The sequence below is a fragment of the Stigmatopora argus genome, chromosome 16, assembly GCF_051989625.1.
Source record: "Stigmatopora argus isolate UIUO_Sarg chromosome 16, RoL_Sarg_1.0, whole genome shotgun sequence".
Lineage (NCBI taxonomy): Eukaryota > Metazoa > Chordata > Actinopteri > Syngnathiformes > Syngnathidae > Stigmatopora > Stigmatopora argus.
In genome coordinates, this window is record NC_135402.1 from 627191 (window position 1) to 640916 (window position 13726).

At 47.9% G+C, this 13726-nt stretch overlaps 2 protein-coding genes across 9 annotated transcripts in view; one reads left to right on the forward strand and one right to left on the reverse strand.

Moving 5' to 3' along the window:
- The window catches only part of LOC144090593 (uncharacterized), a 47258-nt gene that overhangs the window by 11228 nt on the left and 22304 nt on the right, over positions 1-13726 (forward strand). For all 4 annotated transcript variants that reach the window (XR_013305450.1, XR_013305449.1, XM_077622221.1 and 1 more), the window contains exon 4: positions 9984-10086. Coding sequence is in view for 2 of the 4 variants with exons in the window: in XM_077622221.1 (XP_077478347.1) it covers positions 9984-10086 (103 nt within the window). In the remaining 2 variants the exon portion in view is untranslated. The remainder of the gene's footprint in view (positions 1-9983; positions 10087-13726) is intronic.
- ntng2b (netrin g2b) overlaps positions 1-13726 on the reverse strand; it is a 38256-nt gene that overhangs the window by 8216 nt on the left and 16314 nt on the right. For 4 of the 5 annotated variants that reach the window (XM_077622216.1, XM_077622217.1, XM_077622215.1 and 1 more), the window contains exons 4-13: positions 8296-8468; positions 7665-7694; positions 1738-1803; positions 1548-1652; positions 1316-1420; positions 1118-1231; positions 848-991; positions 675-776; positions 219-317; positions 66-146 (exon numbers count right to left, since the gene is read on the reverse strand). In XM_077622216.1, the coding sequence (XP_077478342.1) occupies positions 66-146; positions 219-317; positions 675-776; positions 848-991; positions 1118-1231; positions 1316-1420; positions 1548-1652; positions 1738-1803; positions 7665-7694; positions 8296-8468 (1019 nt within the window). The remainder of the gene's footprint in view (positions 1-65; positions 147-218; positions 318-674; positions 777-847; positions 992-1117; positions 1232-1315; positions 1421-1547; positions 1653-1737; positions 1804-7664; positions 7695-8295; positions 8469-13726) is intronic. The other variant, XM_077622219.1, reaches the window with a different exon arrangement.

The window sequence follows — 13726 nt, forward strand, 5'->3', positions numbered from 1 at the left end:
TAACCAGCAAAACAAGTAGAGAAGCTTCTGTCATACTCTAAAAAGGCGTATCTCATTTGACTGACCTGCTACATCACGTCCACGCTCAGATGAGAAAGTTCTATGTCCACCAGTGTGAAGCCCATGTCTCTCAGCCCTGTGGGAAGCTGACGGAAAAGCCAGAGCACACGTTCCCATTTTTCCAGACGATACTTTGCTCGGACTGGACCGCTAAATACCTCTCAATGGACTCTCTCGGTGTCTTCCATTCTCATGCTCCGTTGTGAAAGTATGGAGGCCATGAGTGTCATACCCGTGTCTCTCAGGCTTGTAACGAACTGCCATCAAAAGCAAGACAAGGTTGCGAGTGTCTGATCATTGTCCTCATCCAAAAACAAACTTGTGAGCCTGCTTTTCAAAAACCCAAAACCTTATTTACAGAAGAAAACAAGCCAACAAACTAGCACTACTGCTACTACCACTATGTTCTAACGTGATACCTTCTTTATCAGATTGTCTTTTTCTCATGCGTGGATGAGAAAGTTCCTTCATGGATGTCATGTTTCTCAAGCACGTGGGAGACTTCCCGTGACAGTGTCAAGATGTTTCTACACTTGTCGCTCTAAGCTCTTTTTAGCAACAGACTCTCACGTACATCTCTACAGTTGCCGTGACTCAAGTTCAAAAGGCCTTACCTCTACTTTGAAATTGTCTTTCATTGGGAGCTTTGACGTGATCCACGTAACGAGACGAGAGGTCACGAGGCTCGTGTTCCTCAAGCAAACGAGAAACCAGCGCTACAAAGCGTTGGATATTTGGTTTCAATCAGAACTTTCTCTCGTGTTGCATTGCCGATGGATTGCAGTACCTTGGGCTCTTCTTTCCACCTCACCATCAGATGAGATTATCAATTTACGGCCAGGATTCTCATAAGGAAGAGAAACCTTTCCATCTTCGGACGAGAAGGTGCCTCGGCGGCCGTGAGGCACGCGTTCCTCTCGTGGACGAGAGACTGAAATGCCACGGCAAGAGGAAAAATGTTGAAAGGTGCAGTTCATCTCATCAAAGAACTGATTCTCATACGCATTCTCTTTTTCAGGCCGAAATTTGCTCTCACGACTGGGCTAGCGAGGCATACCTTCCCTTTCAAATTGCATTTCTCTGGCGGTCTTCCCGTCGTCTTCGTACTGGGAGGACAAATTGCCTTTGTGGATGTTTGTGTCGTATTTCTCAAGCATTTGAGTCCGTAATACTAAAAATCACGATGTAGAGTCTGAGGTTAAGGGGCGGGGGCTTCTACGTCCTACAACAATTCTTCCGTGGGGGACGCAAATACCTTGAGCTGGTTTCTCCTTCTCCTGCTCCATGCTCAAGATGGCCGCCCAGCGGCCACCATTCTCCCCGTGGCTTTGAGTCTCGGGTTCCTCGAGTACGCCAGACACTAAAATACCATTCACAATTGACACGAATTGACCGTCGAGGACATGATCCTCGGGTCAATTCTCATTTTCAGGACGCGGTCCTGCTACAGTCACCACTACGCTACTCTACGCTATGCTAAGTCATACCTTCTTTTTCAACTCTGTGTTCCAGAACGTTGCCAAGGTCTTCTCGGTGAGATGGGAAAGTGCTAATAACCCCTCGGCTGTGAGTCTCATGTTTCTCATGCCTAACTAAAACAATGAGGACACAGGTTCTAATAGAGGTTTAAAGGGAAGCGCTTCTACTTTCTACCGTGTCTAAGGCCGCCGGCAATACCTTGGGCTCCTGGTTCCTCGTGGTGCTCGAATGAGATCATCGTTCTGTGGCTCTCGTGTACAGGAACTGACAAATAAAAATGTTAGTGCAGCCCCATCCACATTATTGATGCGTATCCTTTAGCTTTTGCTAATTCGTTCATCTTTCGCAGCTACATTTCCCATTTGAAGTCTGGGTCTGACGTCTGGGTTTGGATTCCACTCCCCAAATATTCTCTCTTAAGTCTCCATCGAAAAAAAAAAAATAGCAACATGACGTCAACCATGGCAAAACGATTAAGATTTGACACCGACCAATGAGAGTCATGGCAAACTCCTTCCTTAGAAATGACCCCGTGACTCACCCACTCATCTTTCTCCTTCCTGGTATTAAAGGAAATGGGAAATCTATACATTTCAAAATGTCCAAGCCATATCCCGTAACAAGTACGGCTCCCTTCGAAGGCGGCCAATCGATGCGGCTTTGGAAGAGCAGCCCGAATATGCATCCTGACTATGCATTTTTAACCACCTCAACTTTTCCCCTTTTTTTCCTCCCCCCACGTTTTCCATGTTCTGCTTTTCCCTGGGGGCCTTTTGCCTTTCCCACAATCCTTTGCACCGAGTTCTCGGGGCTACCGCGTGCGTCGGAGAGAGAGATGGGAATCTAGTTCAGACGGAGTTTCCCTCTCCTCCCGCTCGTTCGGGGAAAAAGGAAACTTCCACTCCCACGTTTTTCAATGACAATCCTTTTGAGTTCAATGCGTAGCTTAAAAAAACCCCAAGCGACGAGTTCTTCCCTCCGCGGGGAAAATGTGTATTTTAGCAAATATTTTTGAAAAGATCCGTGATCAAACCATCACCCCAGAAAGCTTCACGTCAAGGTTTGCCTTCTCCAGATGCCCTTCTATGGCACTCCTTTAACTCATCATCATCATCACATCATCCGAGATCGAGCTTTCTGTGTGGATGTGCCAGGTGCCTGCGTGGGTTTTCTTCGGGTACTCTGCTTCCCTCCCACATCCCAGAAACAGGCATGCTAGGCTAGTTGATTGAACACTGTGAATTAGCCCCGTGTGCGCTCGTTTGGTCGCCGGTCTTTTGGTCGCCCGGACCCAAACAACGGGCGACCAAAAGACCGGCGACAAAACAAGGTAAAACAACACGGTCTACGCATGAATAAAAGCCAACAAGGGCCATGAGCAGTTTCACTGAGCCGACGTGTGAGTGTAGAAGAGTTTGTATGTACTACATGCGTTGTCCCTTTAAGAAGCTTCGTCAGTCAGTCGGTCTTAACAAGTTCTCCAACAAAACACAATAAAAGTACGGGAAATTTGGAGCTTTTCTTTAGCCTAATAATTAATAGGGCATTAAGTATGACTAAATAATAATTCGCAGTTTGTATTTAGGGAATTTGAGCGACAATTTCAATGGTAATTATCAATAACCTTCCGAGCGACCAAAAGACTGATGACCAAAAGACCGGCGACCAAACGACCGAGTACCATTATCCCTAGCACCGAGTATGTGCGTCAATGGTCGTTTGTCTCTTTGTGCCCTGCCATTGGCTGCCGACCAATTTAGGGCGTATCCAAGATGCACAAAAGCTAGGCATGTTGAGCTTGTTTTTAACTGGGTCACTAACAATAAAAACACTCACTCACGTACTCACGTTATTGTCGATGGATGGCTTTCGAGGCTGTACTGCGACTTAGTTCTTTCTAATTTCCTGAGCTGTACCTCGTAGTCTTTGGAGCGTGTATTTACAGGTTTACGGGGACTTGCTTTTGACCCCCCCCCCATTTTTAAGTAGACATGGAAGGTGAAATTCTGGCGGTGGAGTGGCCAGAGCTTGGCAGCCCACTAGAGACTGGCTTCCATCTGCGTTCCCCGCAGCCCAGAGGTGTTTTTGCGCAGGCCAAGCCGGTCTCCGGCGGCTTCCCTTTGGAAAATGGCGGACTATTTACATGGGTTGCGTCAAAAATTTTCTAACAAAACTTCTGGAATCAAACAAGCGGCCAATAAATTTGATTTTGAAGTCTTGACTGAGCTCAACGCATAGTTTTAGATGATAAGTCACTTTTTTACCTATATGACACTTTTTAATTCTTATTTTGATCAGGCTTTTAGATGTAATTTGTCATCGTAACCAACGTCGGCAAACGTTAGCGTCCTTAAATGAACGTGGGTGTGCGAATAAAGCCAGCCAAAACCTTTCCACAAGGGGGCGACACCATTTGGCTTGCACGTAGTGTATTTGATGTACGTACAGCACAGTAGATTCATGCTCGGGCCAATCGGTGCCAGGTGCTTGCTTGTAAAAAAGTCTTGGGGTCTTTTTAATTGGCACGAAAGGTTTTTTTTTCTTTTTGAAAAAGGCTGCGCCGCATCAGTTACACGAGGACACGGCATGTAAATGCAAGCGGGAGCTGCTGAGCGGGCTGGCGAATTAGCATAGGAGATGCTGCCTCAGATTGTTTATCCAGAGAACGCCTCACACACCCCCTTTCCCTCCTCTCTCCAAACAAACACACACACATACACATCCATGTGCGGCGTGATGAGCGTTCGCACTGTGAAAAGTGTGATTTCACACTGCTGACAAAGACTGAACTCCAAAGCTGTTCCGCAAAGGTCCAAACGCCCCCCACGCCACTTAAAAAAAAATAAAATCTTGTAGCCAGACTTTTCAAAGCTAATGTGGACATGAATTTACTGGCCGCCATTCATAGCAACTAACCTCGAATCCAAACTAAATGGGTTGCTAGCCAATCACTCATAAGTGGGGACAATTTAGCCTACAATTAGCCTAGCATGAATGTTTTGGGGAGAAATCTGGAGTACCCGGAGAAATCCCCAGCAGAGACAACAGTGCAAATGCCACACAGGAAGGAATAGGACCTGAAGTTCCCGCATCTTTTTTTTAAAAATATAAAATTGAGAAAACATAATGTAAGAATATCAACTCGTTATATCCAGAGAATTTATCGTACTGCCGTATTCTGTTTCATGTCAGTGGCTTAAATCAGGTTTGAAGGGGAAAAAAGGGGCGTGGTCCCATTGTGTCAATAGCGGGGCCAATCGGAATTGGCCTCAACCCATCGTCAAGTACTCCGCTATTAATTAATCATAAATATGTGCGCTGCGCAAACTCCACTGCGGCTTACGTGTTGAAATAACGGACTGTGACAGAATTGGAGCAACGCTGGTGGGGTAATGCCAAGCCGCCAGGTGGCGACCTTTCAACTTCCCGGCTGCCGTTGACAGCGATAGATGGCACGTATTATTTTACTCCCATCTCTACCATTAAGTTTAGCGGTGATCAAACAACGAATGGAATGTTGCGCGCCATCCGCGGCGGAGAATGAGTTAAACGAGGGCTTTATTTAGAGACATTTTTGCCTCCAAGATGGTGGCTCCCAAAGCACTACTTTTTTTTGGCACAATCACTTAAGATATCCGAAAGCAAATAAAAGGGGATGCTTTCCAAAATCCTGCAAATGTCAGGGGACATTCTGAAAGAACATGACGCCCACACGTCCTTCCGATCGGGAAAAAAAAACAAAGTTTCAACCAAAAGTTAACACGACGAGGGAAGGAAGGAAGGAAGCATGCTCGGAAAATGGCGCGCCTCATTAAAACCACGGCGGCGCCCGAATGGCAATGCCTTCATTAGCCGCTCTCCGAACGGACGCCCTAATCAGCCGCGAGGATGCGACGGGCGACCGGTGGCGTTAGGGCAATGATTGCCCGCGTTGGGCGGGGCGTGGCAAATCAGCTCATTATATGCAAATGCACTGCGAGCGGCGTCAGACTGGCGCTCTGGCGGTCTGGCGGGCACCCGGCAAGTGACTGCGCCGTAAATACGCTTACTTTCCCGTAATAGACATCCAGGCCATTTGGACTGGGAATTTGTTTCTCCCAATTTCAGCTATTTGGGAGTACTGTGTTTTCCGGACGACCCTTTAATTATTATTTTTTTCCCTGTGACTTAGATATTGCGATTTTTGCTACACTTATCTGAAGAACATAGTTTCACGTATGTCTGTTGTTGATTTCTGATCAAATTAAAAATCGCCCTGGCCAAAAAATGTGACTTGAATAGTTTTTTTCCCTCTTTTCATTTTGTATTCTTTGGCTTCTGCGACGTATACTCATTCTTGTAGTCCTGAAACTACGGTAATTGACTTGATTGGTGTGTGAAGGGTGGTTATTTGTAAATTTTATGAGATAGAAAATATATTTTTCCCAATGTACGTTGGTAATGCGCAGATTTTCATAATTCTTCGTCCTCGTGGTTAACTCAGTTGAGGCGGACCGCGGCAGAGAAACAAACCACTTTAACCTCTATAAAGTATTAGTTTTACATTGACCACACATTAATTTTAGCATATTACCACTAATGACGCTGATCTTCAGTAAAGCGATAAACAAGCTTTTTGCGCTTTCAGTGACGACCATGTTTTTCATAAATCAAGTCATTAGCTCATCACGCTAACCTTCCCAATCTATTGCTGCCAATGGCACTCAAACATGATCACTTTGATAGATCAAAAAAATAAAAATAAAAATAGTGATGAAATGCTCCCCTCCATAATGTCAAGAAAATATATTGCATTTTCAAAACCATCCACTTTTAAAGGGTTCATATCCGTCAAAAGAACACAAATGCTGTGCTTGTGGGACAGAATACGTCGTTCTAACGTGATATTTCCGTGTCTGTAGCGTTCCTGAAAACAAAAATCTAAAGATAGTCCAAAACGTAGAGTGCAATTCCCTAAGTGGATGTGACACGCAAACTATGTTGGAGCTCAAACTTTGAATTTTTCTAAATCATGAGGCCCTCATCTTATATTAATCGGGCAAAGACAAGAGGTGTCACTGGGGAAATATTTGTGGGACTTGACATGGCATAACCCGAAAGGAACCCTATTTTATCGCGGTTGTGGCGGTCAATGTGCCTTTTTTTTTTTTTTAAAGTGAATTCACGAGGATCGTTCTGACTCAGTCGCCTAGCCGACCAATCCGACACGGATCAGACTCTCCTAATCCTTTGCCGGCGTCTCCCTTTTACGCTAATGGCTTGACGGCTAATGCCGTCCGCCGTCCGCCGCCCGTCCTCGGTGTCGCGGCGAACGACAAATTGGGCGCTGGGAGCGCGCCGAAGAAAAAAAACGAGAGAGGATTCCAAATCCACGGGGATTGGCCGTGACCCAGATGTTGATGAGTAATGATTTTTCAAAATGCTCGCCACACGGTCGTGCGCCAGAGCAGCGCCAAAAGACAGCCCCAGCGAGATTATTTCTGCATCTGTGTCCAAACCTTTTGCTAACAACAGTTCCTTTTCAGTCAAAGCAACGCTAACGCTAGGTTGTCTTTTTCCCAACTAAACGGCCATTTCCGACCGGAGAAAAAGTCAAAGCGCCAAGTAGGCAGGGACGGACAGACGGGATGGGACGGGCGCACCCTTCTTTCTGCGCCGACGCCTTTTTTTTTTATGCAGCGCGAAAGGCATAAAAGGCCGAGCTAGCCTGCGAGAGAATCTGTAATGAGCTCCCTTCCCTCCCCCGAGCGCTTGGCCCACAAATGTGATCTTTTTCTTCCGTCCGTCAACGTGCGAAAAGCAAACGGTGGAAGAATTCCTCCCTCCCGAGCAGGTTTGTGTGATGCGCGGCGGCGGCGGCGATGAAAGGACGCGGGCCTATGAATAATGAAGCAGAGATGGAAAGAAAAGGGGGAAGGGAAGTGAAGCGAAGGGAAAGGAAGGGAAGGGAAGGGAAGGGAAGGGAAGGGAAGGGAAGGGAAGGGAAGGGAAGGGTAAGGGAAACCAAGGGAAGCCGCTGACTGCAGAGAGCCTCTCTCTATCTCTCTCTCTCTCTCTACACCGACTGATGCAAAAGAAGGCAAAGACAGGCAGAGAAATGTTCTCCGCCTTGCATTATTACTTACTAGAACCGGAGGGCGAACCAGCAATGGTACCTGAAACAAGAAGAAGAAGAAGAGAACATGAGAACTTAATGACTTGTATGCATGGGCTTTGCCCGAAAGGCTCATCGTCAAGATTTTACGCCCAGTCGGCATGTTTTTGTCTCTACGTTTCATGGTGGTGGTCTTTTCACATTTAATCCTTGGCGGCGTGCTCCTTTCAATTTTTTTCATAGCAAGAGCTGCCTGGCCAAAATTGGACCTCCACTAGAGCGCTTGGTCAGTCGGTACGGATTGGACGCTAACCAGTGATGCTCATCGCGTGGGTTCTTTCAAAGTTTCCGTGCCTCGGCCCGGCTTGGTGTAACGTAAAGCTTTTGAATTTTTAAATCCCGCTAATGGGCTCCGTGGCGTGAGCGTGAAAGCGCAGGTGTGTCGGTCGCGTGTCCATGTTTGTTTGAAAGGACGAAAGCGAGGAAGATGCCGCCCTAGATTATTATTTGATGGCGTTCCTCGCCAGGACGTCATCCGAGGAGAAGCGAATCACCTCTTTGACCTTGACATGAATGGCCAATCGTGCAAAGAGTAATCGTGCATTTGAACACCCCAAAAAATAAATCGAGCACGGTCGGTCGGCGGTTTGAGGCGGACGTACAGGTGTTGGGTGATCCGTTGGGCGTGGGCAGGTAGGAGCCGGCCTTCCAGGACTTGGCCTTGAAGCCCTTCTTGCAGCGCTGACAGTCCTGACCCGTGGTGTTGTGCTCGCACAGGCACTGCAGGTTGCCGTCCTGCAGCAGGCACTGGGAGGCGTGGAGGTTGCACTTGCACCTGGCGGCCACAGGGAGGGCGGGGGCGGAGGCGGGAAAAATAATCAGTCGAGCGCGTCATCTCAAGCCAAGATTTTCTTATCGCCGCCACGGCCGGCAGGCCGGCCCGTTATTAAAGGCGGGGTTTCCCCTCCGAGGAAATAAAATGTGCACACATCATCTTTGTATCTTGTTTGGAAGGATGGATTGAAATATAGGGGATGCCTCAAAGTCAAAGCGCGTGTGTGCGTGAAAGCCGGTCTTACATGATCTTCCTTTTAGCCTTTGCAAAAAGCGCTACACATGCTTTGTTAAATACTGCCATGGGTATCTGGTGAACTTTCAATCGCAAAGGGAATTCATTGCGCCGTTATTGGACCGCTTCATCCGTTCTTACGTCGCTCGTCCAATTTGCGCTAACGCGGCGTCGCCGCCGAAAGCGGAGGATCCTTTGGCCGACGCCGCGTCGCTCCGGGGGTACGGGCCATCAAAGCGGCCGAGATGTAACGCGGCCGCTAAAAAGTTGGCAGGCATATTTGGAGGGAAAAAAAATACGGGGAAAGCCGCGTCCACGGCGACAGCGGCGGTGGCCGAGGCGACTACAGTAAAGAGGCGGACGGATAAAGCCCCATTAACGAGCGCTTCCAGCTGCTATCTCCGCCGCACGACTCCCCCTTGATCTTTGTTTATCTTTCTTCTTATTTATAGCCGTAATTGCTACGCCTGCGCTTGTCCGAAAACGGGCGGCGGCAGCGGCGCCGTCATTAAAGACGGCGGCCGACGCCGCTTCGGAGATTTGCGCTCCGAGTCTCAAACTGGCCGCGGGCGTCGCCGGCTAGCCGACCCGTCAATTGCTCCTTGGCGAGATGCGTTTGGGCATTAAATGGCCGCTTTTTTCAATGCGTTTTATACTCGTATACGTTACGTACGTAGTCCGGAAATGACGGCGGGCGCCAGATAAACCCGAACTGCTTTAACCTTTTTTGAGTAGCGACGGAGGAAATAGGGCGGCGGCCATCGGCGATTAAAGTAGTTTATGAAGGAGTTCCAGTCGTCGGGTAACAAACCATGCGACGGCGATTCCAAACAAAGTGTTTATGCTTGCAATTACATTTCTTTTTCCACTGGATCGCCCTTTTAAAAGAGCATTAAAGGCGAGTACAAAATCAAATACCCCAGTGTTTCTACACTTCACAAGAGCAATTAGTGCACGCCTTCACTTTCGACAAGTCATAGCTGGGGGTCATTTTGGTCTTCAATTAGCTTGGCGTGCACGGCACACGCCTTACGGAAAGGTCAAAGGTCATAAACCTGGATCTCAGAACGCCGAGGCCGACGTGCTACCCACAATAAATGCATCTAAAAATACAATCTATGACAATGTATTACAGAAGAACCATTTATCCACGTGGTGCTTTTTGTCCAACATATTTTGCTGAAAAGAGTTTAGTAAATAAGTCTTCACTTAATTGATACCATTTTTTTTTTATGGCTTAATCTGTCATGAACTCATCCTCTGTCAATTCTTTTGTTTCAGCGGCGTTGACCCGACCGACGTCCCACCCATTTCACGGCGTTTCCATTTTTTTCAATGGACGTCAAAGATTCTTCTTGGGATTCTCAACGACGCTCGCGGGCGGGTAAGTGAGATCAGCTTTTTTTTTCTTTTCTCCCTCTAGTTGAGAATGTTGTAAATACGGTGCATTTGAACATGGCCCGGCCCCATAAACTTATGCTAATGAATGTCCCTCGCATAGACGCCCAAGCCCTGCCCATAGGCCCATACCCCCTCCCCTCCCCGCCACCCCGTGTCCACGCCATTAGGATTCCCAGCCAGCTTTTCTGAATTTAAAGCGATTCCCCTCGCATGTCGGACGCCCGGGTGAGACGCAGTGCAGATTCGTGATCGTATTTGCGGATTGAAAAGAACTTTTTTTGAAAGCGTGCTTGAGTTGAGTAAGCCAGGAAAAAAATGCTGACGTTGAATTTTCCTCCTCGGAGAGAAGAAGCAAACTGGGATGATCAAATCACTTGCGACTATCTCTCGTAAATCTTCACGTACGAGGCGGCTGCCTCGGCCAAACTTTTTTTTTTTTTGGCGCACCGCTTCTAAAGGGTTACTTTCTGTTAGACACCCAATAATAATGTCTACTAAAATCTTACTTTAGGAACATGCACTTTAAATCCAATCCATTTTGACTGGAAGGGTTGGCAAAATAGTCCTTTGTCACGTAAAGGGTTGAATTGTATTTGAGCATCAGTTCCAATGTTTCAAGCATACCTGTCAAAATCTGCCGATAACTGCCCTTATAAATGATTATGATTCCCCTTACAAACCCCCCAAAAACCTTACAAACACCGTACGATCGGCAGAGGTTGACAGGTATGTGTTTGTGAACTTTTTTTTAGTTCCCAATGATATGAAAAGTTAGGGTGATATGCAAACCTTGCGTGGTGGTGAAATGTATTTATTGATGTATTTTTGTAAATGTGGCTTTGGTGGGGGAAAGTATGGAAATTTGGTGAATTGAAACGGTGCTGTAAATCAGAATGGTTTGTGATGGTAAAAATACAAGCCAAACTACAGATAACTTGCGTGTAGTGTAGTACAACTGATTTTGTTTCTTTTTTTTGGGACATTTTCCTAGTTTTTGATACCCATCTTTTACCCTAAGCACCCCCTCCCCAAAAACAGTTTACCGAATGAATTATTCAAGAAGCAAGTGGGGACGAATAAATAATAGGATTCCTGCCTCCCTTTCCCGGCCGGCACTAATTGTCTGGTTAAGCGCGCCACGGCGGCGCGGGGGTGTCGTCACCTCGGCCCCCGGCGCGTCTCCCTCTTTTCTGGCCGGGACTAATGACGCTGTTTCGCTCTCCAGTTTGAAGCGGGATAATGACATTAACCGTCGTCCTCCGGCTGATCCCAGCTCACCTGGGATCAGCTCCTTCTCACGGCGCTCTCTCCAGACATCGGCAGCCGGGGGGCGCCCGTGCGTGCCTTTCGCCGCTGGGGAGCGTTTTGTTTCTCCGACCGGCGGCTTTGTCTGGAAAAAGATGGCGGCGCGGCGCGGCGCATCTCCGCAAAGTTCGCACGGCGGCCACTTTGCCGACAAAGCCCGGGCCCGCGCGGCTCCTCTTGTCGACTACAAAGCGCGCTAGCCGTTGCGACGTTCCGATCCGTCACCTCGGGGGCTTTGGGGGCTCTTTGGGGGATTTGCACAATAGTCAGTTCCTCTCCAGTGCAGTCCTGGAGAGTCTCTTTCTTCATCCCTTTTATTTCTTTGTACGCGTATACGCACATACAGTCAGTCAGTCAGTCAGTCAGTCACTAGCGTCGTCGTGTGTTAAATTAGCGGATCTCAAATGGTGCCACAATGGGACGATTGTCGGCAAGTCAAAGGGAGTGAGCGCCTTGTTTCGAACGGGGTTCTTCCAAACTAGGCCTGATTACAAATAGTACAAATCAGTATTGGTGGTTTGGTGATAGAGTGTTTAGTGTGTGGGGCTCACAGTTCTAGGGCCCTGGGTTTGATCCCAGGTCGGTCCTCCCGTGTGTGAGTTTGCATGTTCTCCTCAGGCTTGCGTGGGGCTTTTCCGGGTACTCGGCATTCCAAAAACATGCAGCGTATGCTAATTGTATGCTAACTTGTTCCTAGCTATGATGGCTTGTCCGTCTCCGCGCAATTCAATTCAATTAGAACTTTATTTCTTCCCCGGCTGGTGCCCGTAGTTAGCTGGGATAGGCTCCAGCACCCCCGAGGCTCTTGCGAGGAGAAGCGGTCCAGAAAATGAATGAAAAGTCCCTAGCCTTCCTTCCTGTTGAAAATACATTGCGTGAAAAGCAGCTTGATTTTGGACTCCCCGGCCTCTGGGAAAGCTAACATTAGCACTTAGCAAACGCGGCATGTGGACGTGAATTAATGCGGGTGACCCGAGCCGTGGTCAGCGACTTGTCAAGGTCTTTTACTTCCACTCCCGGCCGGCGACAAAGACCAAGGCGGCATGGTGCATATTGATGAGCAATTTAGCCATTTTTGACAGTTGACTTAGCAACAAGCCCAAGATGAGAAAATCGGGCGATTGTCTCCTTTTTCTGACCGCGGGCGTCTACTAAGACCAAGTCCAGTGAGTAAGACTGCCTTCTGGTCTACGGGCAGCAAAAAAAATGGAAGGAGCCGATCGCGCTCACGACTCGGCTCCTCGGGGGGGCCCGAGCGGAGCGGAGGACGCCGCGTGCATCCGGCCGCCTCCATTATTTAACGGGCGGCGTGCATACTTTGCAGCTCAAAGTGGGGATGACGTACGTACGTCTCCTCCTCCGCCCCCGCCGTCATCGCCATCGCCATCTTAGAACAGCCATTTTTTTCGATTTTTTTGAATAATTCATCGGACCAAACGCATATCTGCCGTATAGTCAGCAATGAAACGCACACTGTACACGAGTGAAATTGTGCGCGAACCTAAGGTAAGACGGGGGCGTGGCGTTTATTGGAAATCAGTTATGTCAGGGTTATGGAAGTCAACGAGTCATGCACGCATTGGTCATTATCGTCAAGTATCGCCCGGTGATAGTCCCGAATCTTCCTTCTTTTCCAACGCCCACAATTTATACTCTGAATACTAGACTTTTATTTAATTTTTTAAATCGGTCATTGGGGGAAAAACTATATTAACAATAAAATACATTTATGAAATGAATTCTAAAAGCAAAAAAGTTTGGCCCGTCTGCGTGTCATTTGCCCTGGGCACTTCATGTAAATAGATTAAATCAATGTATATATTCATTTTTTTCTTTTTTTGACCCGCGCATGTTTTGCCGTAGGCATTTTTATGTTGCTTTTGGTTTTTCAAATTTATAATGGCCCACAGCTACAGCTCATGGTAACCTTTAGCTAGGCTAAGTCAATTGGAAAGAATACTCCCCATTTTTGGGGGGCCATACTTGCCCCGCCTCCCGCTAGCACCGGCGCCGTTTTATAGCTGCTTATCACTCAGATGGAGCTCAGTCGAGACGGATGCCAACATCGGCGTGATGACACCCGTTCCAAGATAATAGACGAGCCGTTTAGTTTGGAGGGAGCGTCTCGAGACGGCGCTGCCGCTTCAGGAAAAGCCATTCTTCTTTGGGGTGGGATTTATGATGCTAGCACATAAAGGCGGTCATGTCCAATTAGCCGCGGGGAATTTACAAGGTGGGAAGGCGGCGCTCAGGTGGCGGTCCCGCCAGATAAACCTCTGACTAGAAACCCGTAAGGCGTGCCACGTTTTGCATCCGGG